The 23175-nt window shown below is 38.1% G+C and overlaps 1 protein-coding gene across 2 annotated transcripts; it reads left to right on the top strand.

The window, feature by feature from the left end:
• Nucleotides 1-15695: 15695 nt before the first annotated feature.
• LOC149771596 (uncharacterized) lies at nucleotides 15696-21991 on the top strand. Of its 2 annotated transcripts, none has more exons than XM_089948294.1 (2): nucleotides 15696-15921; nucleotides 17875-21991. In XM_089948294.1, exons 1-2 carry the CDS (start codon nucleotides 15783-15785, stop codon nucleotides 20145-20147), a joined length of 2412 nt encoding a protein of 803 aa, XP_089804420.1. In that variant the 5' UTR covers nucleotides 15696-15782; the 3' UTR covers nucleotides 20148-21991. The 2 variants fall into 2 exon arrangements, with proteins under 2 accessions (XP_089804420.1, XP_089804421.1); XM_089948295.1 differs by having other exon boundaries at nucleotides 15798-15970.
• Nucleotides 21992-23175: the final 1184 nt, after the last annotated feature.

The raw sequence follows: 23175 nt of genomic DNA, 5'->3' as shown, positions 1-23175 counted from the left end.
AGGGCCCAGCAGTGAACTCTGAAATCCGAATCATCAAAAAAGAATATTCAGAACAGACATTGCTATCTTTTTTGAAAGTTAAAACATTTTAAGTATCCAAAATTTTAAGTTCACAAATTAAAAGAGGACATATATGGCAAGCAATCGTTTGAAAGATGCACATCAGAAGTTGGTTCCATTTTTGTACTCTCAAACCCTTTTCACCCGATGTAATTCAGACTCGAACCCATTGAAGCAGTTTCCACAGGTCAATTCGTCTTAACCACATTGACACCGGGCTCTCACAGATACACAGCTCAAATTAAATATATAACTATATAAATACTTATTAAACAGACAGACAGACATTAAACATGCACGCGCATTTAGATCGTATAAGTTATTTATGAAGTATTATAGTATTTCAAAATTTATATTTAATATAACAGGTAGATTTCGCTATAGAGTGTGATGTGAAATATATAATTATCGATATTTACCTTGTAATCTCAGCGAGTTATTAATGGCGGATAGGTATATTTAGCGCAGTCAGACACGTGACCTGATGTGGGGAAACCCTGCGTGTTATTAACAACGGATAGGTATTTTCAGCGGCTTGACTAGTGATAGCGGGATAAATAAGCTGTGAGTAGAATTAAGATTCCAGCATTTGGTTGTTGCTGGAGAAACAAAAACAACGCTTATTGAACCACTGACTAGTATGAATTTTTATTGTGTGATGCAGGTAAATTTTTTTTTCAAGTCTTTCTGATGTAAATGAGTTATGTATACCATTAGAGACAAGCTGCACTGAATGTGGATGAATATGAATATATTTTCAGCAGCTGTAATATATTTCAATTCTTTTATTTCACCAGTTTCTAGATTAATTTATTTAATTGGCTTAGATGTACATTTGTGTTTTACGGTTTTTCACGATTATTATTCTCGTTTGGTGTGATTGCTTGAAAATTTCCAAGATGGTTATCTTTTCTATCGGAGTTAATGTGATCGATGACTAGACCTTCATCTATCACACCATTAACATATACGAATCTGTGAGAAAGATAATTCTGTATTTTCTTATGAGCAGGAATCGCAATACCAATAATGAGGCACTCCATGTTATTGACATTACCAACAGGTTTTCTTGCGACCATAATTCCTGATGACACCACTTCGGTTAGCTTCATATTTATCATAGATCGGATGATATCTAAATTCGTCAAGATCAATCTCTTTCTCATTTTGTTCCATTTATATACTTTTCTCTTCTAATATAACATAATTTTTCAGCAGAGGATTACCTCCGGATATAATCTTTTGCGTTTTGTACTTTAAGGTCATCAGAAGCATTTTGTTTCTCGTAATATCGCTTATGCGTACGATACTTTCGTCCGCCATAAGAAACACATAACTAGGTCTTTCCCTTGACCCATACCCACACTTCAGACATAGCTGTGGTTCAGAACTGCCACGGCGAACACTGGCCATATGATATCTGGCCATATGATATCCACACTGCTCCACACGAATTTCTTTTTACATGGTATGACGGATACAATCATCAGCCAACGACAACTATTTTTTGCCTGATGCACATTATTTTAATTGGGTAAAGTCCAATTGGAGGAAAAAACTTTTCCTAATTATATAGATGACTATTTCTACTGTGACCAAACAATTGCAAGAACAGTATTTTAGTCCAACCGGGATAAAACCAGCTTTTACTAGGTCAAAAATTGCACACAAAAAATTACTAAACGAAATAAAATCGTTATTAACCGCGAGGGAAATTGAGAGATTAACAAAAATAGAACCAGTGCAGAATAGCGACAAAGTTTTTTGAATGAAAACGAAAAATATTATCGCAGATAAAAACCACAACACACTACTAGATTTTATCTGGATAGATTAACCAGAGATAAGAAATAATTACCATTTGAGTTACAGTTGCAAGATTTTATCAAAATGGCGAAGAACGGATTTATCAACGATGGTGCTGATCAGGTTTGGTCTAGGCTGAAAATTGATGGTGATGGAACATTTATCGATTCCACCATGAACCATAAGACGGCGGTAATTAGTATTAATAATCTTGTTGATGACAGCAAGTACATATTCAGAACAAAGTTTATTGTTGAACACGTTTGCGAAGATGGTCCGACTTGGATTATTCGTTGTACTCTCGACCCTGTTAAAGAATCAGGGCGACATGACAATGTCGTAATAATAAATAAAAATTCTAAACCTGGCATTTTCACAGGAATCGACAAACCATACTATACCAACGCATATCCCGTCACAGCTGTTTTTACGCAATTTGTCATTTAAATGAACCAGATATAGCTGCTCTTGCTCCGATGAAAACAGGCTCGTTAAATTGTGTGGCTCAACCTGTAAGAAAACATTTTGTAAAATCAAAACGCAGGAATGGACTTACAGAATCAGAAGAAGAAAATAAATTGCACAATGGGAAGCCTTTCTTATCAACGGAGCTAAGACAGATTACGTGGTTATTTTAGAAAAGATATTGAAGTTTCCGATAATTATAATAACAATAACCAATGAGATTTTGTATAATAACAATAACCAATGAGATTTTGTATAATAACAATAACCAATGAGATTTTGTATAATAACAATAACCAATGAGATTTTGTATAATAACAATAACCAATGAGATTTTGTATAATAACAATAACCAATGAGATTTTGTACAATTCTGGTAAATACTGTAATAAGGATGCTCCAATAATTTTATGTGATCATAATTTACATTCGTGGACCGACTCGGTGACAAAATTTCCAAGGCAGAGAATAATACGATTTTAGGTCATTTATGCGGCTTGACACATGATAGCGGAGATGTATAAAGTGTTAGCGGAATAGAGATTTCCGCAATTTCGGCAATTGATTGTAGTTGGGGAAAAAAACGTTACATTACTGTAATACAGTAAAACCTTGTATATCTGCTGACTTGGTAATCTGTAATTAAATCGTTATTGTAATAATAATAATGCTTGTTTCTCCGCCTACCGTGGAATCTCATAAGCTAACTTAGCTCGACAAGGACTAGATGCAATTAAGAAGTATCTTCCAGTCCGTGATTCTGTAAAGTAGCAGCTGCAGCAACGCCAGGATGCTCATGTGGATTTACAGAGGGTACAGAACAGTTATTTAAACCAGTGACAAAAGGCACTAACGATCTTCCGTCATTGGAACAAAGCGCGAAGTCAACCGACAAAATAGTCAGAAGAACTAAAAGAAGCCGAAAATATTCTCCGAGATCTTTCAGTTGAAATAACTGCTGCTCAACCGCAATTACGGCAGAAAATACAGAAGGCAGTATTGGGTATCTATCAAGCCCGTGCTGAGATTGGTGATATAATATATTGTTAACAAGAACCAGAACTAGAACCTGTTAAAAAAATAACCGGCTCAATTTACCGAAGAAGGTTTTAGAAAACTTCGCGAGAATCCCATATCAATTGCTACAACAGGATATCAAAGTCGTCGTGAATTATTACATCCATTGTCCACAGATGTCCCCCAGAAAAACTAGACTCTTTTTGTGTTTCGAAATTACATTGGTATAAATCAAATTAGTGGTGAATACAATAATAAATGTAGAGAATTTGAGAAAGATATCAAAGAAGCCAGAGAAGCCCCATTACTTGGAGATATATTATCGCCTAAAAGATCACAAATTTGGACCGCCTCGTGTAGAGGAAGAAGAAGCAACCGGAAGTGACCTTGCCACTCACGATCGACGTCGTAGGAAACAAGGTGGTAATGTAATCGTTGAATCGCCGGTGATTCAAGATAAACTACGTCCCAAAAAAATCCTCGATGATGTTGATCGACTAGAAATTTTAATTGGTGGAAGACGAGCCGGCAACAATTACCATGAATTTATTAATGAAGCAGCTGATATTTGTCAACGTCTATTTAACGGTGGCGTCATGGACAGTAGCGTCAATTGGGTGCTGATTGATGAAATTACCGACGATTACTACAGTGTGCGATCAATTAGATCGGCGATAACAAAATCACATAATTATACACAATATCCAATGGAGACCTGAAAGCGTCATGGTGATAAATTCACTATTACCTGTTTAAAGGGAGATCTACGAAGATGGATTCGGCGATGTTATTCAAGGTTTGTTCAGAAGGATAGCCCCAAAAGCTATCCCGATTGCAAAACAATTAGGCATGAAGGACATCGAACTTGTTCGTGATAAGGGTATTGGCACTGTTGGTAATGTTGCTGGTAAAACATTCTCGGCTATCAAAGACAGACTCGCACAATCTGTACGACGAACACCATAGCAGAATGTGAAGAATTCTGGCGCAAGCGTTCCAATAAAACTGCCCAGCACCGAAGTTATGCCAGCAAGTGTCAGCAAAATAATAAATCAAGCTGCAAATGAGCGGTCGAAAGCTGGAGTGCTGTCACTGACAAAACAAGCCGCCGCCGAGATAGAAGAAAACATAACCTCAAACCTAATAGCGGGTAATGGTCAACCACTTATTGCTCAGTGTTAGAACATTGTTTTAGGCAGAAGCAACTATAATATAAACGTTCAAGCGTGTGTCTGATCCCACATTTGACATGGATCCACCAGTACTCAAGGACGAGTCTGTGCGTGATTATCAATATCATTCTTATGAAGCACGAGAACCAGACCAACGTGGACGAATTGATACCCAAGTCCAAGATACTTCAAGGCATTTCTTGCCTACCGAGGCTTTTATTGAAGTTCATGGTAAACTTGTGAAAAATGATGATACCACATATGCAGCAAATGAACGACGTGGATTCGTTAACAACGGTATTATGGCTTTGTTTATCAGTGCCAGATATAGAACTTAGAGAAATCGAAGCATGCCTCGATAACGTTGAAGTTGCTACAACAATTATCGGTCTTGCAAGATAATCCAATGGCTATTCACGGTCTACCGGTCTGTCCATTATGTTCTCGAAGGACATTACTCGACGATAGGCATCATCTCATGGTACAATTAGCAAATACTAGCTCCGTTGATCCACAACCAGCTGGAATAATAGCCCGACCAGCCTGTTCTTTTGCGACAAACCAGAGTTCGCAGCACGGCGATCTCAGATTAACGCAGATGGTGGATTTTCATGTGTGATACCACTGTCATATATCTGCGGCTTCTGTAGACATGTTAGATAAGTTATCTTCGGAGCGAAACAAACGGTTGCGCTGGTTCGAAGAGCCGCAGACAACGATGCTATCTGGTTTGCTGAGATTGGTGGGGGTAGTGCTGGTAAAGTAACACTAACAAGGCTAGCAGTACTGATGCCAATGATGACTCCGTCGTTGAAAGAAGAAGAACTATTATTATCGTTCATGAATAGTGGTTGTAAATCAATACTGTCGTGGCTGACAATGACAACAGACACAAATCCAGTCACAGTAAGAACATTTTAGCGGTTACGACGATTTTGTTGGGAATAAATAATACTAAGAACCATCCGAAGACATAATACTGAATTTCGACCAAAACAACGTTGCAGGGGCGTATCATAGTTTGATGCGATTTAAGGGGCGTGATCATCATGTCGATTCCGACTTGCATATATTACAGCGGGATTTCTCGACGTTGTATCCGATTTATTATTTCTCGTTGGAACATCAGGATTTATTCAGTCATTTAGTCGTTGATGTACACGAGCTATTGTTCGTCCTGCTATAGCTGGTGGTTACAGAGCAATGGCCGATATGTTGTCAGATAAAACAATGTTGCTTGCAGGTGTTGGTAGAAGAATGTGAGTCCTTGATGCGCCCATATAAAATATGTAAATATTAATTAGATCACTCATGATATTATAATGTCATATCATCAGTATTACTTTGACACCCAGTCAGATTAAAAGAACTCCAATTGGCACCGAAGAAGAATTCTGGGGCAATAATAACTCTGAAATCAGCGGCGTTCCAGGGCCCAAATAAATTATCGTTGACTGAACGTCAACTCAAACACTACAATGACGCCACGAAATCAAAAACTGGCGTTCGACTTGTTCTTTATGCGAATTCGATCGGTGACACAACAAAAATCGGCGATATATTTCCGTTTCTAACGGCGTTATCAGCGCTAATTCAGCAGCGGCTCTAGCTGTTGCAAAAGCAGCTGCACTTGGTGCTGTTGGAACAGCTGCCGGTATGGGACTTAAACAAGCAACAGGACACGGTCTAACAATCACAAAAAGGTACGGGGTCTAAGAATACCAGGAACGTGGTACGGTCAAGGTCTGAGACTGCCGGGGAAGCTTCGTTCGAGTTTGCCATGTCCAATTGTGATTTACTTGATGCTGCTTGGCGATTAAAGATAAGAAACTTCAGAGGTGTATTCGTGCGTGATCAATTACTGAAAAATCCCAAACCACGTTGAAACCGGTATCATTAATCTCGAGACGGAGGTTGTCCCAGGTACTCACTGGGTTGTATACCAGGTTGACCCACGTAGTGTTGTTTATTTTGAATCGTATGGACTGGCACAACCGAGAACACTTTTAGAATATAGCAGAGTACGAAGCACTCCAATATGGAATTCAAGATTTCCAAAACACTGACAATAACGGATCTACCAACATGTTGTCGAGAAGTACTTGCTGTAATTAACACCGTGTCAAGGTTATCTGCGCCGTCGCAAAAAGTCGTGCATGAGTATATCACTAGACGACATAGCCGTCCAACGTCGTTTTAAACAGGTGAATAGTTTATAATGGTAGATATGTACGGATTATCTGATAAAGGCAAGCCCTGGGTAACATTGATTTATCAAAATATGCAAAACTATGTTGACACAAATGAAGTTGTTTTTCAGGATCAGCAATGACGGTTAAAAACGAGAAATATCTCGTTGACAGATATTATGCAGGTTCCGTGGGCGACCGAAGATAACATAGTGGTATTTACTAAAACGGATAAAATTAAAACTCGAATCAATCAATTATAACAATAATTGGAGAGATTACTGGACGTATTAGAATTACTGGAGGTATAATGTATGGCGATCTCAACATGAGTAGAAATACACTTTTCAACGTGAGAGAACCAAAAGCAGATGATGACGTGGCAACAAAACAATACGTGGACAACAACAACTCCACAATCAGAAACGAGATCAGTAAATGTTTTGCTAAAGCCCGTGATACAATGACTAGCGATCTCAACAGGAGCGGACAGAGCATTGCCAATTTGAGAGAACTAACATCAAACAATGATGCTGCAACGAAAGAATACGTGGACAACAGCAACAACCTCGTTAATAATAATAAATGGTAAACTGACCAGGTTCAGATCTGAATATAATAATCATATAAACGGGTTTTTGGATTTTCGTAGAAACATAAATAGAATCGTATATAATTTCTTTGAAAATCCAAGAGTCGTTGACATTAACCTCGCTGAGATCGCTGAAAAAAATTAAAAAGATTCAAGATAGTGTAATTAACACAATACAACTCATCAATGTAATATACACAGTATCGTCTGGATCGGCAACATGGTTACAACAAAACAACTCCATCAAACACACTGCTGAGGTTAGCGGAGTGTATAGGCTCTCCATGTTCAGCGTCGCTAAATTTAGGATATTTACGACATATCTATGGTGTCATTGCACTGATCGATTCTCCGGAACTGTGTCGGTCGTGTTCAATCAAAATGCCGAGGAAACATTCTGTGGCGTGCCGGGGTTTGTTATGCCGCCCCTGTGGTAGGTGTGGGGTGGGGTGCTTCCGATAGTTATTTAAATTATTATAGAACTCCCACCCTAGTCAGCAATGCCGACGGTTAAATGATTGAATATACAAAAAAGTGAAATTCAACTAATAACAATTTAATGACATTTCAATAATCAAATGATTAAAATGTCCCAAGTACTCTCTTTCCGCTCGGTCCTGTGATAGCCTATCATATCATTTGATTTGTAGTGTGAGATAACTTACTACCTGTCCTTGTATTCCATTCATCTGTGTATTCTTTTCTCCTATTCCTCCAATTCCTTCTCCTCTTCCTTCCTTGATACTCCTCTTCCTTTTCCACTTTCGCCTCCTCCACTCCTTTTCCTCCTCCTCCTCCTGACAATATTCACTGACTAGACTTGTCGACTCCGACTGTTCTGCTAGTTGCACTTCCGTCTCTCCTCTTAGAGACTCAGGACTTAACTGAACCGGAAGTTCTGTCCCCCAAAAAGCTTCCTGTGAAAACACAAGAACGGTGCAATCTTTTCCTAATCCCTCTCAACTCACACTACACCCAGCCTATCATCAGATAACGGTTATTAAATTTCTTCGGTCACACATTCATTCACATCGAAATGCTTATACGTCCTTTTATGGTAAAGCAACGACGTAATAAAAGCACAGTATCAATTACTTCTCATACATACATCAATACATTGCGTCACATCAGTACATTTTCCTAATCCCATTATGCTATACAATATCACAAGAATCAGACGCATTTCTTTACAGTACAACTCATACAAAATACACAAATATTCAAATATCCAAGCTCTGATATATCCATACATCCATATTAACTAATCTTACACACTTCAACCATTTTCCAAATTCACAATTCAAGCATGTGCAATATCTAATATACCACATGAATAAATGCACACGTTCACTACGAATTAATCTAATAGCGAATTACAAAATTAATTCTGACCACAAGGTAACAATCTACATAATTCTCTACATAAGACTCAAATGCGCCTGTAAATGAATATTACAAAGGTAATTCTACGCACTAAACGATCCTAGTAATTAAGTATACATACTACACATAATTACAATTACAATGCCGTAATATTCTGCAAAAATCGAGTAAATAACTTACAGACTTGTACGAAGTTTTGTTGTTCCTTAGAATATGTTTCTAAGTTTTCCCGCCAAAATTCGAGTGGCTTTCTTGGAGTAATCCTATTTGCTCCGCAATCTTCCCAAGAGAGCTAAGTTTTCGCTTGCTAGTTAGAAGTTATAATTCGGATCGAAATTGTTACCACACCCTCGGTCTCAATTCCAACTGAATGTCTGATTGATTCGATCCAATCAAACTTAGCGGACAATGTCCTTCTCGCTGTCTGTCCACTTGGGGACGGATTTAGAACACGCCCCGTTCCTTGCGGGTTCCTCTGATTTTTTGGACAAAGCTGTAACACGTAGGTGGGAAGTCGCTTGATCTAACACCTACGCCGATTCAAGATGCCAGGTCGTCTCTCTTGTCACGGTAACCTTGCGTAAGAGATTACCTCTAGCCTGCGGCATGTTCAGACATCAAACATGGTTTGTAATAATAGTACATTAGGTTATACACGACTTACGAGCTGGGGTTAAGCAAACGTGACACATTCGTACTGTATCCAGAAGACAAAATTAACCGCAACGACGTATTGAGGTGTCTGGAATTCGTCGAGAAAACACCTAAATTGGCAACTTAGTATATGGATCCTCACAAGCCGTTCGGGATAATCAAACGTGTGCGTGGAAGGCATTGCTCGAAGAAATCATCGACCAGCACATGATAAAACAAACAAAAATATTGAAGACGAATCATCGTCATCGACAATGTTGTATATCTGGTTTAATCGATGATAATTGAAACAACGAGGTTAATCGGCACACTATCAGTGACGCAAGTGATACCGCCCGTGGTTGGAATCGGTGTCGCTGTTTTCGTCGATGCTGCTAGTATACTCAATATTATCGAGAAAAAATTATATACATGTACCAGTAAAAAGAATTGCATGAGCACACATAAATAACTTAGCTGCGACATATGCGTGCATAAATATGTCAAAGATGCAGTCAGCGGGGTTAAAAGATGTTGAAATATCAGACAATGAATTTGATGCGATAAGGGATATTTATAATCGGTATCACAAGAACGCAAATACACTAGTACAGGCAACAATGTATCCAAGCTGCCAACGCTACATTTCGAATTCGCCGTATAGGTATTAATGACCGCAGAAATAACAACACGATTGGAGCAGATCATAGCTAACACAACGCCGCTGACGACCACACTGATATCAGCAATGTCAACACGGCATGTAACTTGAGATCGCACTGGCACAATTATGACTTTATTACAGTTGGTCAAATATCAGAGAAAAATCATTTGGTGCATTAGACGCTAACAACTCAATGATTTTCTCGCATAAAACCGCAGCTGGTGCATCTGGTGTGAAGCCTCGATCTGGAAAGTCGTTACATCCCAACAGGATCATATGAAATCGAACAAATCAATGATGAATTTCAATCTAGAATTAAATTAATAGGAGGGAAAGAATCAAACAGCGATATCAAAGTTTACGAGCCAATGTTGAGCTCCGCCAGAAATATAAGCAGGGGATTCTGCGTCATTCAATTACGCCGTTGAGATATATAACTCGCCGATAAGAACTGTGTTGGGATGGCCGCTGGAAGCGCCAATTTTCTGGACCACCACAACCCAAATGATCTGATTATTTATCAGACACAAAACAATTCATAAAGGAACCACCTTATGAATACCACCCACAATGGTTTGTTCTAACAAGCAGAGAGATAAAGACTCTAGTTGGGGTGGCTAACTTAGATATCCTTATAGCGGAAGTCTCATGTGGCCATGATTTTAAGGGATGGATATATGATATTAAAGCACATATGGTAGAAGAAGTCCATGTGGATTCTCCCAGACAAATAGTAATTACCAGAAAAAATATCTCGAGAGCATAAAGATACACAAAATGATCAAAAAAGATGCTTAGGCAGTACAGACTTGTATACCCAAATGATGATCTTAAACAAAGACTCATTCAGACAGTACAACATCTGAACCATGTGAAATCTGATGCTGAACTCTGTGCTAGTAAAAATAATTAACTATGGTGATCATATTAAAACTCAAAGTGGCTTAACATACAAAAAGTTATTTCTTGATCATTTTAAGATCACCGAAGACCAACTACCTACATTTAAACTACCTGGGTTTAACATCGATAAGATGCAACAGGGTCTCGATTACATAATTGACAAATATTTTCCAAAGATATATGCCGTATGTGAGAAGTTACGGGGCCCTCCATACATTCTCCAACATAACAACGATCCAACAGATGGTGGTCGTCATGTATCACCGGTTATTGAATATCAAGTCGACGATTTCTGTAAATCTGGTCTGTGACTCAATCGACGATAGCTATACCCGTCTGGGCAAGCATTACAAGGGCAGGCCCAGCAGGGCTGTGTTCTTCACAGTTTTTCTCCAGATGTCCCGTCGGGTCATTTGGCTGTGTCGGTGCCCACTAATCTTGTTTATTTACTATGGCATAATTCCTCGCTGTCACGAATAGGTTTTTGTCTAACCGACCATGACGGTAATTTATTGGACACGCGCGGTGAAGAACTGACTGTTAGTTTGTATGTGACAGACTATAACGGCACACTATGAAATCAAATAACAACAACAAAAACACATAACAAAAAAGTCATATTTTTTGTCGTTAATGTTTTTTGTCGTTAATTTTATTTTTGTCTGGGCTATTACTCCTTGGCGGATTCTGAAACCTTAGGAGCGGATTGCAAGCAATCTGACAAAGGTTTTTTAGTTGTCTCGTACGTGCACTCAAAACCGCTCGAGTTTCATATTGTCGAGACAAATCTGATGTATTTTCTCAATGCCACTTGCCAATGGAACAAATTTAATTATATCACGTTATTCGTGTAAATCAGCCAATGACAATTCCATTCCACGTTGGAGTAATTTGATAAATCTGTACTCAACCACGATTGTATATCTGTCCTTTTCACGTCGCTATTGCATCATCTTAAAATCATCGTTGAGTTTTTCAACATCGAGTTGAACCGCGAGACCATCTTTTTGCAATTGTTCAATTATAGAGATAATCTCGTTAATGTTTTCCTGGTTCATTATACAACAAATGCATTTTTTAATAAAAGATTTTATCTAGACCAATTCGATAACGTGTTGCTGGATGATAAAAACTTATCGTAATGAATCCATGCGGGATTTTCTGAGTATGTGCGAAGAAATTTTTTAATTTGTTTATGTCCACATCGCCGGGACACCACGTCTGATGAATATTTCGAAGCGTATGTGTATCAACCCCGTCAAAAATGACCACAAAATTGTAATTATCTCTGATCACTTTGGAAATATGAGTGTACCGCTGGGTAACGTAAGTGACATCCGTGTTTTTATGTCTGCCCCATGAAAATGTTCTGGTTGGATTTGCTTGTTTGTCAGGGATGACATCATTGTAAACCACTAGATTGTTGATATCCATGTTATGATCCTCGACGGACGGCGCTTCATCGATGTCTGTAATAAATTCCATAACATCGTCTTCAGCCGGTGAAGATTAATTAAATTCCTTAAGAACATTATAGCATCATTGGTCATCCACGGAGGGCGCTACGAAATAAAGTTTGTCCCATTTGTTCCACCTATATATCAGGTTGGACAACAATTGAGTATTACCCAACCCAGATCGACCAATTATAATAACTCGAATGGATTTGATACTCCTGGATAATGCTTGACCGGTACTTGCTCTCGTGTCGTTGAAAAGTCAATCACGTCCATATTGTATAAATATGATATTATTTATAATCATGAGTTTATATCGTGTTCGATGCTGAATTCGATAGAGAATAAAAATATACGAGAATCACTTGCGAATTGTTTGATAAGATCGGCAATGAAAGGTAAACTAGTGTTTCGAGCTGGCAATTAAACGCCAACAATTACATAATGGAATCCATTTGTTATGGTCCAAGAGAATATTGGAATACAGCAGCAATTAAAAACTCGTCAATGCAGCAGGTGTCACACGAGCTGTAGCCGCAGATTGGTTGTCACGATTGGCCTTATGGCAAATTTGTCTTCCACGTCCCAAAACAATTCAACCTGGACGGTTTGATGTCAGCACACTCAACGAAGTTCATCAGGAAGATATCTTGTTTTTACCACATTACGTATTTAAACGGCGCACATAAAAATACGCGTTGACTGTCTTAGACGTTACAAGTAGATAGAAAGATGCTGATCCGTTATTGTCTAAAGCAGCAGCTGAACTCGCCACAGCGTGTGAACGAATTTATTCATTGGCCACAATTGCTATAGGTTGATTCTTGTACAGAATTTATAGGTGCAGTAACGAAGCTGATGCAACAACATAACGTTAAAATCAGACGTGGACACACCGCGATACATCGTGATCAGGTAATCGTTGTACGATTTAATCAAAAACTTGCACGGCGACTCTTTGGATATCAATATGCACAAGAATTACTGTGATGAACGCTGCACATTCAGACAGATCTTGTGAATGGGTTGCCAGACTACCTCATGTGGTGGCCGGGTTAAACAACCAGGTCACTTGTGAAATTAACATGAATCGCGTCAAGGCAATTGCAAACAAACATATACCATGACGAAAATCACCGGGGGATCAACCACAACCAGTTTTGGGTAAAAAGCAACCCGCGATGCAATGAAAAAAAACGAAATATCGTTGGATGGGTAATTGTTCACTTATAAAACTAACCTAGGTGCACTTACCTGGGCCACACTCCGAACCCAAATAAGGGAGTTCATTCTAAAGCACCCGGGGCTTACTTAGGGTTTGTGTGCTTGATTACAAATTAACAGACTAAAACTCTTCTAAATCTCTAAAAATTTCGTTTCGCACTTAGAGATTCATCTATTAAAATGGAAAAAGAAAAATATAATAATTACCCCAAGATTCAACAGCTATCTAACGTCGTTCAACCTGGTCGCAGGCACTTCCTTTTGCTATTTCTTTGTAGGTCGGAGTACAGTATGGTGGCTCTTTGAGTCTCGTATAAATATGTAGGTCATTCGCAAAAACAAATTGTCTCTTGTTCATAAAAGCGTCTGATTCTACAATGGAGGTTTCATTTATGGGCAAGAACAATTTGTCGGCCGACATTTTTTCGAGGTCGGTCCACCTCTTGCTGCTGATCGCGTAGACGAGGTAGTGTGAGTTACTATCGTTGCAATACAATTTAATGTTAAGATAGTTTAACCAAAGTCTATTCAATCCATATTGTTGAATATTTTGCATCTTAAATGTTATCGATAAACTACAGACACAAAATATTGATCGCTATCGATTTATACAATGGTGGTGCTAACCTAAGTCAAGAAAAGACAACGTTGATCTAGTCCAGGCGTCTCAAACACGCGGCCAGCTAAGCTGTATCCTGTGGCCCGCAAAATGATTGGCATCACAAGGTGTCATAGTAGATAACAAAGGTGGTGCGGCCCTTGGGCCATCGAAAATGCCCTCATGCTTCCCTCAGAGTGGTTTGAGTTTGAGACCCCTAATCCAGTCATAAGAAAAAGTAGGGTAGTATGAATTTTATTAAACACACGCAGCTTTCATTGTGACATGGTGAAATGAATTCGTGACACAAGTGGGAGCATTTTCAAGTTCCGTTGACATGCGCCAGGACTAAGGGTGAAAATGGGCGCACCAACATGTGTAGGTCAGCACATGTCGACCAAACTGTTTAAACAACTCCAGTTGTTCCAATGAAAGGAATAAATCGTGTACGTCTATCAATTGTGAAAGCCGCAAGAAAACAGCATTAACATACTTAACATTTTGACTCATATTTGCTACCACAGATTCGATGTCCTGCTTCGTGACAAATACGGTAATCGTGTAATCTGACTCTTGCATAACGTCATTGGACATTATCAGACGACAAAAAGGTTAACCGGTTTTGTTTACAGTGATATCGATTTTAAGAAGATATAGAACATGGGGTACGAACGTGTTTGAAAACAGTGATATTTATGGGTTCATTTTAAAATAGTGTACTCGCAAATAATCCCGACACTTTTCCGAATTCGGCTAGTGATGCAGAACGAGTAACGTATGGTCATTCAGTGCATATGAGATAAGAACACAATAGGTGGTGTTATGCATACAAATTCTGAAAACTTCTGCCACAGAAACCGCAATATCGTAGGGATTTACGATACCCACCACTCCCCATGTCCGCAATTGAGATTATTATGTAATACCAACAAATTCTCTGATCTGCTAGTAGAGTTTTATATACTCTGTATCCAATCATTAACCCTGGTGATCCCAGACGTTACAGATCTGAACCACCGCACTCCCTTATTTTAAATGAATTGCAGATGACAGATACCAAAGTCTCTTAAACAAGTTCGAAGCTGGAGTAAAGAGATATGAGATGTTAAGCTAAGGTGACTGTAGATGATGAAGCCATTCAGGCCAGGCCCTAGGGCAAGGCGAACGATGCAACTGACTTGGGCCCCAAGCTTTCGGGCAATGCAATTTTTTTGCTTGGGGCCTCGCGCTCATCGCTTGCTGCCTTGGGCCCCACACATCCTAGGACCGGGCCTGAAACCATTTATTACTGACACAGAGAGGTGACCTTTCGCCAGTCCAGCATCTAAAATATGTATTTATCGATTATTTATGACTGAAAATAATACACCCCGCACGTCAAGTCGGTTCATGCCATGTTGTGTGTACATAAGCACACATTGCAAATTTATCTCGGTTGACCTTTAGCAGTTTCAATACGAGCCTTGTAAATTGGTTTTCGGGTGCAAAGTCTCACACTTCGTGCAATAAAGTTTTAAGTTTATTATGCACCTGGAAGCAATTTCATTCTGAAATTTACTTGTTTACAAAAATTCAAGTTGGGAATTTGCACATTGTAGCTCCGGGAACAAAACTCATACATGACTTGTATTACATGTCCGAACTTGAACGAGGGCCTAACGACTGCAGTTCTTCTGAAATGCACATTTATAAAACTGACATCGAATGACAAGCAGATAAGCGCCATTCATTTGGAAACTATCAGACTTGAACCCAAAGGTAATACATTTCCCCTTTAGCGGAAGCTAAGGCGTAACATCTGGAACAAGTAAGTTACTTGGCACTTAAACTTGTATAAGTTTGACGTTAATCGATCGACTGTTTGATACCATGAGAGTTAATAATATATCAAATGTACGGAGTTTTTCACATTATGCGAATTTCACGCAGTGAATAGTCACGTTTTCCTCCGACCTTTCAACCCCTGTTTTATATATTGTGTTTGAACATTTAGTTTGGGGGTGGGTGTGCAGCATAGCTGTTGAAATATCTTAAACAGGGTGGGAATTCGGCAGTGTTGTTGAAATAGCTTACACGGGATGTGAGATCGGCGTAACTGTTCAAATAACTTACACGGTGTGTTCTGCATAGCTGTTGAAATGGCTTTCATGGGGCGTGAGCTCAGCATAGCTGTTGAAATATCTTGCACAGGGTATAATCTAAGCATAGCTGTTGAAATAGCTTAGACGGGGAGTGAGCTTAGCATAACCGTTAGCTTACACGGGGTGGGAGCTGAACATACCTGTTGAAATAGCTTACACGGGGTGTGAGCTCAGCATAGCTGTTGAAATAGCTTACACGAGGTGGGAGCTGAACATAGCTGTTGAAATAGCTTACACGGGGTGAGAGCAAAGCATAGCTGTTGAAATAGCTTACACGGAGTGTGAGCTCAGCATAGCTGTTGAAATAGTTTACACGAGGTGGGCGAAGTCACAGGAATCTCATGTCAGTTTGCAGAAATACGGTCGGATAACCTAAGCGTGCGGATTTTCCAAATGTTCGAAATTGAATGGTTAAAGTTAACATGTCCTTCCAAATTGTTTGGAAAAGTCTTAATGATTTTTTAAATATTTGTTTATTAATGGGGAAAATTGCAAGCCTAAGAATCATTTGCGAAAAGTAGGTCTTTTGATTTTCCTTGCTATTTGTTATCGATTTTATAGAAATGTGAATTGTGGTCCCTAAATACTGAAGAGAGTGCAGAAAATTGCTTATTCGTTTAGTCATCGTGTCTATAAACGCTATGCGCACAGCTAATGCGGCTTCCCAACGCTATGAATACTGGCAATCGAAATCTTCGCTTTGCTTGGCCGTTCGAAAGTAATGAAGTTGATACCCGTTTTGGACTCCTAGCTTTTGATGTACAGCTCGTTACATGCTGAAACGGACTTTGTCAAATTGTATCAGACAGTGGCGTAGCTAGGATATTGGGGCCTGTATGCATGGGTCCTTGTGCAAAGCTTCCCGATGGGTTCCTGCAATGTGAATACCAATTTGTTTGGTCCATAATTACGGTTTTTGACGGATGGTATATTGCCTGTTCCTAGTTTATTTATATAGTAAAAAAAAGAATTTTTATTTATATGGGCTCGTGGAGCCATATGCTTTGCATACTCTTGTTATATGGTGGCTACGCCCCTTGATCAGACACGAAGTTTGGTCTTATGGTTCCGATTTCATTTATCAAAATGGAGGTGCGTGTAATCAATCATCGAGGTGACATTCCAATGCTACCCTTTGTCAGATACTGTTCTGGCAAAACGTCGTATTCATATCAAGTGAGATATTTCGATCTCATTATATGCATATAGATATCTTTAATGTTTTTTCCACTGCTATCATAAATTGTTAACTCTGCAGACACAGTAGAAATCGGACTTTTTTCAGTTTTATAAAAGAAATTCGCGTATCATGACATTTTCGCTTAAAGTAACATTACATGCAAACTCTGGGTTAGATTTGGACGTGTTGTTTCGGATAGCAGATCTAAACCTCGAGCATACCATCCGTTTATGTTGTCTTATTTGGATACACATTTAAATCCGATGTAAATAAGTTCAGGAATGTCGCAGATGCCATTGAAAGAGAGAACCATATATAAAATGATCGTTGTTCTGATTTTAGTAGAGATGATGATCCTGTTTGATACTCTAAAGTTATCCCAATTTTCAGATAAAATGCAGCACGATGATGAAAAGAGATTTGAAGAAACGTTTAAAACATGGCCTTCTTTTTTCAACCTTGAATTCGCTTCCCAACAAACGGACAGAGACATAGCGGACAATATCGGAACACTAGAGAGGAAACTTAGTTCAGGTGAAGTAGAATGTACCATGGAACGTATCAAAATCAATAATATATTGTCTTTTCTTTATTGGAAAGAAAACAAGAAAGATAAAGCAAAGAAATACCTTCAGTCAGTAGTTATTCAGGATGAACAAAATATCAACGCCCGTTGCAGCCAGATATGGATGGACTGGACGAGTGGGCGAAAGACGGCTGCCGAAGAAGCGCTTGAAAAGCTTTGTCAAGCAGACGAATCATCAGATGAGTTCAAACAACAGCGTATTAGAGCCATAGCAGAAACTGCATTTTACTGTTCGGTATCGGGTCCTGCACACTTTCATCACTCAATACGCCTATATGATGAAGTTATTTCAAACAGCAAGGGGGATGAAACAGATGTGTGGCAGTACGAGAGAGCAATAGTGCTACGAAAGTTATGCAATGACGAAAACATTACCCAAAGCAAAGAGTACAGGGAATCGAAATATGAAGACTATATGAAAAGGGCTGCACACGAGCTGCACTCACTAACAAGTTCTGGCATTGGTAAGAGGAAAATAGCCATTTGTTGGGCGTCTTTAGGAGAACTGTTGGCCATATTTCAAAGACGTCAAACGCCCAACATAAACCAGTCAGACATTTTCCCTGAGACATTAACAGAAACAAAAATTGAAACACTTCTGGAGACTGCTTTAGCAGAATATAACGATGATACTCATGTCCTTAAAGTATGCGGCAAAATATTTCGTAACCTAAATAAACTCGACAGGGCAGAGTATTGTCTCCAAAGATCGCTAAAACTCCGTAAGACATCCTACGCATATCATCATTTGGCTTTGGTACTGATTGACAAAATCAAAATCCATGGTACGGAACAAGAAAAATCGAATGTAGCTACGAGATGCGTATATCAAATATCAGAAGAGGGCACGATTTTGGCTCCCAAGATAATTAAGTATCTTGAAAAGGCAAGAATGATGAACAGGAATGAATGGGCATCGTTTGAACTGGGTATGTTGTATCTATCTCTAGGTCAGCCTGCTAAAGCATTTGATATGTTTGTAGATACCTTAAAACTTAGGAAAGAACCAAGCCTGAAAATGGAAATAAGTTGTTCTGAACACCAAGGATTTTGTTGCTTGGACATGGCAAAAGCAGCAGACAACGCAGAAGAAAAGCGCCAGTTTGAAAATGATGCTAAACGTTATTTTCTAAAAGCCATCAGAATGGCAGCCTACAATGCAAGTCAGCTTAAACTATGTAAGGAGGAATGCGTCGCTTTCTCAACATTAAAAGAAATGTTTGAAACAAAAGAAAGGAGTGTTAGCACCCTGAGAGAACTTTCAGAATTAAGCAGAATGCTTGGAGAACACGGCGAAGCTCTGAAATTTTATAACGAGATAGTAAAAATGGACCCAGAGCAAGCCAATGATCCTATCTTCATCACAGGTAAGGTACAGACATACCTAAATGCCGGACTGTATGAGGACGCTGTTACTATTCTTGACCTAATGTCTTGTACAGAAAAAGAAAATCTCATCCCACTAGACGTATATGTAGACGTATATCTCAAGTGCGCTTTCTATTGCATTGAAAACGAAAGACCACCCAAAGAATTCCGTAAGAGACTTCGACAGGCTTTCTGTGCATCCAAGAAAGCCGATGATGGTAAATATAACTTTAAGTTTGATATATTCATTCTTCATGACGAAGAGGCGGTCAGCGATGACCTAAAAGAGAGATTATTACAAGAATTTACCAAATATCTTGCTCCTTCTGATGATAGTGCAAGTAGTTTACACATCACAATGAATTCAGAGAACGTCCGACCAGGAACAAACATCAGATCTGAACAAATGAAGCTAATGGAGGATAGTGCCTACATTATAGCGATCATGGAAGAGGAAGACACACAGAGTCCAATGTTTAAGCAGTTTTTACAGATAGCCCAAGATATACACCAAGACAGTTGCAACAGAACCACTCTAAGTATTATTCTTCTTAACGATCTGGTACGTACTAGAGAGCTGATGGTATATCCAACAATGGTTTACGCTAATACTAATTTTTTTCTATGGCTCAAAGAATTTGTCCAGCAAATCTTGGCTACGAGTTGCAACCCTAGGTCAAAGACTGCACCGACAATGGAATATATGTAATCCGAGTTAGTGAATAATGATAAATGGGTCGCAGCGACGTACTTTTGTGAATATAGCACTCATCAAACTCATCGTATCAGTACGTTTCATGGATATTGGTGAAAATGTTTATATACAGTAAGCTGAGTACAATTTGGTCTTAAGTCAAAGCAAAAATTTAAGGAAGTAGTGTTAAATAAAGGAAACAGTCAGATTCTTTTTTTTTTTGTTATGGTGTGGTAGTAATAAATACATACACAGCCATCTTGATTGACGATTTTAGCAGAAAAATGCATTGAAAAATAATTTCAAATACGGTTTAACAAAAATCAATGAAGCATGAAATATGGTTTGCACGACCTATTTTTGTCATGAAGTAATGTTCATAAAGATTCATACCATCACCAGACTTCATACATTATGCAAATCTGGGTCATGAGCTAAACACCTTCGCTTGTGGTAAGGTGTAGAACTAATAGTAACGCATAAAACAGTCATATAGTTTGATCGTTCAGCATAAAAAGAGCTCGAGATATAAACTGAATCTTGAAATTGTAACCATAGTCAATGAAACATGAAATAAAGATCACACTGATCCACTTTTTAAAACGGTTTTCGTACTTTGATAAGTGCATCCCCTAATCAGCATTCATGGATCTATCTGAAACAACATAAATACAGGCTGCAATAAAGATCCTCCTTGGAAAAAAATATACGCAACAACGTAACCCAAAACATGATAATGTGATATGTAGGTCACATGGCCCTTACACTGTGGTAAGGATTTGGCGCTAATTCAGTTGCATACAATCGTCTACTGCAATATTCCTAGTACGAACAGAGCTTGAGGACTAAATGTAAACCACTCAATTGTATCAGTCATGTAAGCTTTAAATATACGTTACCTTAAATTAGTTCTATGATGACGGTATATTACCCATTATGATGAATCCCCTCTCCAAGCTCCATTATCCTTATATATATATATATATATATATATATATATATATATATATATATATATATATATATATATATATATATATATATATATCGATAAGTGCATCCCCATATATGTGTGTGTATGTCTGTATGTATGTGGTGTGTGTGTGTGGCTGTATGTGTGTGTGCAAAAGACCTGCACTATAGCACAAGAATGCTTGATTGTGGTGCGGTGTTTTACGACACTGTAAAACGCTTGGGCAATTGATGCCTTACTCAAAAGATACACGACAGCAGACATAAAAGCTAGTGCCAATTGTAGGATTCGAACCTGCAGAAGATACATGTAATATACTGTGTTTTTGTACTAATTTAGGCCTCAATCCACTAAATGCTAATGACGTGTATTTTTTGCTAATACTGCCTTAGAATTGCAAAGAAAGATAGACACACTCGAGATCTTTTGTCTAAACTGGGGTCTTATTTCAACCATGGATAAGACAAATGTCATTCTTATTAGAAATAGTATTATACCTAAGAAGTCCGAAAAGTGGACTTATCGTAATGAGAATATCAACATTTTAACGATTTGGGAGTATTGCATTTTATGAGATTGAAGTGGTCAGAAGTAATTCAAAGACTTGTAATAGGAGCTAATAAATCTTTAATTCAAGGCAAGAAATTAAAAAGAAAAATGGCATCTATATCAATGAACATCGTGTTCACATCATTTGTTGTTCGTATTAAACCCATTCTACTCTATTCATCATACATTTGGGGATACAAGAACAAAAATATATCTAGAGAACTTCTATCAGAAGTTCTGTAAATTGTATTTATCTCTTGGAAGAAAGTCTTCAAACATGGGAACTGTTGATGAAATTTGACATTACAATATTTATACAAACGTCAACATTCGAAAACTGTGTTTACATTATTTGATGTTTGTATTAAAACCCATTCTCTCTCTCTCTCTCTCTCTCTCTCTCTCTACTATTATATTATAATGACGGATATGATGTTGTTGTAAATCGTTTTATATGCTTTGTTATTGATATCCCAGGAAATGATATATGATGTGAAAGGCACTGCATGAAATCGAAAGAATAACGTGGGCAGTTTATATTATTTGTAAATATGGGTTTGAGCTGTATGGATATCACATGATATTGGCGACGTTGATTTATTTATTTATTGTGCAATTTGTACAACGACTAAAGGATTAAAATTTGCGAAAATGGCACGATGAAGTAATTGAGAACTATAAGAATTATAAATTCTTATTTAGAATGTGAAAAATGTGTGTATGTCGTTGCATATAACGAAATAAGACAGCTATACGATCTATTTAGATTAGGTGAACTTCTTATTGAGATATAGGGTAATTACAGGTATAATAGACAAACAAAAATGTCGATAGGGCGTTCAGATTATATTATTTATGTGATTATGCTATTTATATGACAGCGTGGAAACTGAAAATGAATTCAATTTTTTGTTATTAAAATGCCCAAAATATTCAGAATTACGATATTAATATTCGAATTACTATTACGAATACCCATCTGTTGATATATTTTTCTTGCAATTTATTTTGTAGTAAGTCTGAAGTTCTAATCAGAAAAACAGCGCAGTTGATATATTTTGCATTCAGGCTGAAGAAAAAATAATACAAATTCTCAGGATTTTTGCATTATAAAATGACAAAAGTGAACCGTCTCTAAAACAAATGCGTACTATAATTCTTTTTAGTTTAACTATTTAGTTACAGTACAGGACCAAAGCTTAGAAAATTAAAAGAAACTAGAATCGGTTCTTTTATTATGTATCTCTATATAGAAAATATAAATTTCAGCTAATTTTGAGATCGACTTCACTCGAGAAATAATTGGGTATGTCTCCTCAAGATGCCCGCAACCCTCCGTGCCAGACATCACTATAAACAGCCACACTGCAGACATCATAGCGATATGACTGAAAAATTGTTAAAGCTACGTGAGAAATCCAAATCACACACGAATTAGCATAATATATTCACTCAAGACCCATATGAGAAAAGAGTTTGTCTTCCTTTAACGGCTGTTGGTAGTGTGAATAGTTCAAAGCA

This window comes from Sinohyriopsis cumingii, unplaced genomic scaffold (genome assembly GCF_028554795.1).
Source record: "Sinohyriopsis cumingii isolate HCF-2022 unplaced genomic scaffold, ASM2855479v2 utg001752l, whole genome shotgun sequence".
Classification (NCBI taxonomy): Eukaryota; Metazoa; Mollusca; class Bivalvia; order Unionida; family Unionidae; genus Sinohyriopsis; species Sinohyriopsis cumingii.
The sequence above is the reverse complement of the archived record's forward strand: the minus strand, read 5'-3'. Positions and strand labels throughout refer to the sequence as shown.

Bases quoted from the DNA above. Each gene is read 5' to 3' on its own strand.
- LOC149771596 (XM_089948294.1), top strand. From the start codon at position 15,783: ATGACTTGTATTACATGTCCGAACTTGAACGAGGGCCTAACGACTGCA. The intron at 15,922-17,874 runs GTAATACATTTC...CCCAATTTTCAG, and splicing joins TATCAGACTTGAACCCAAAG to ATAAAATGCAGCACGATGAT.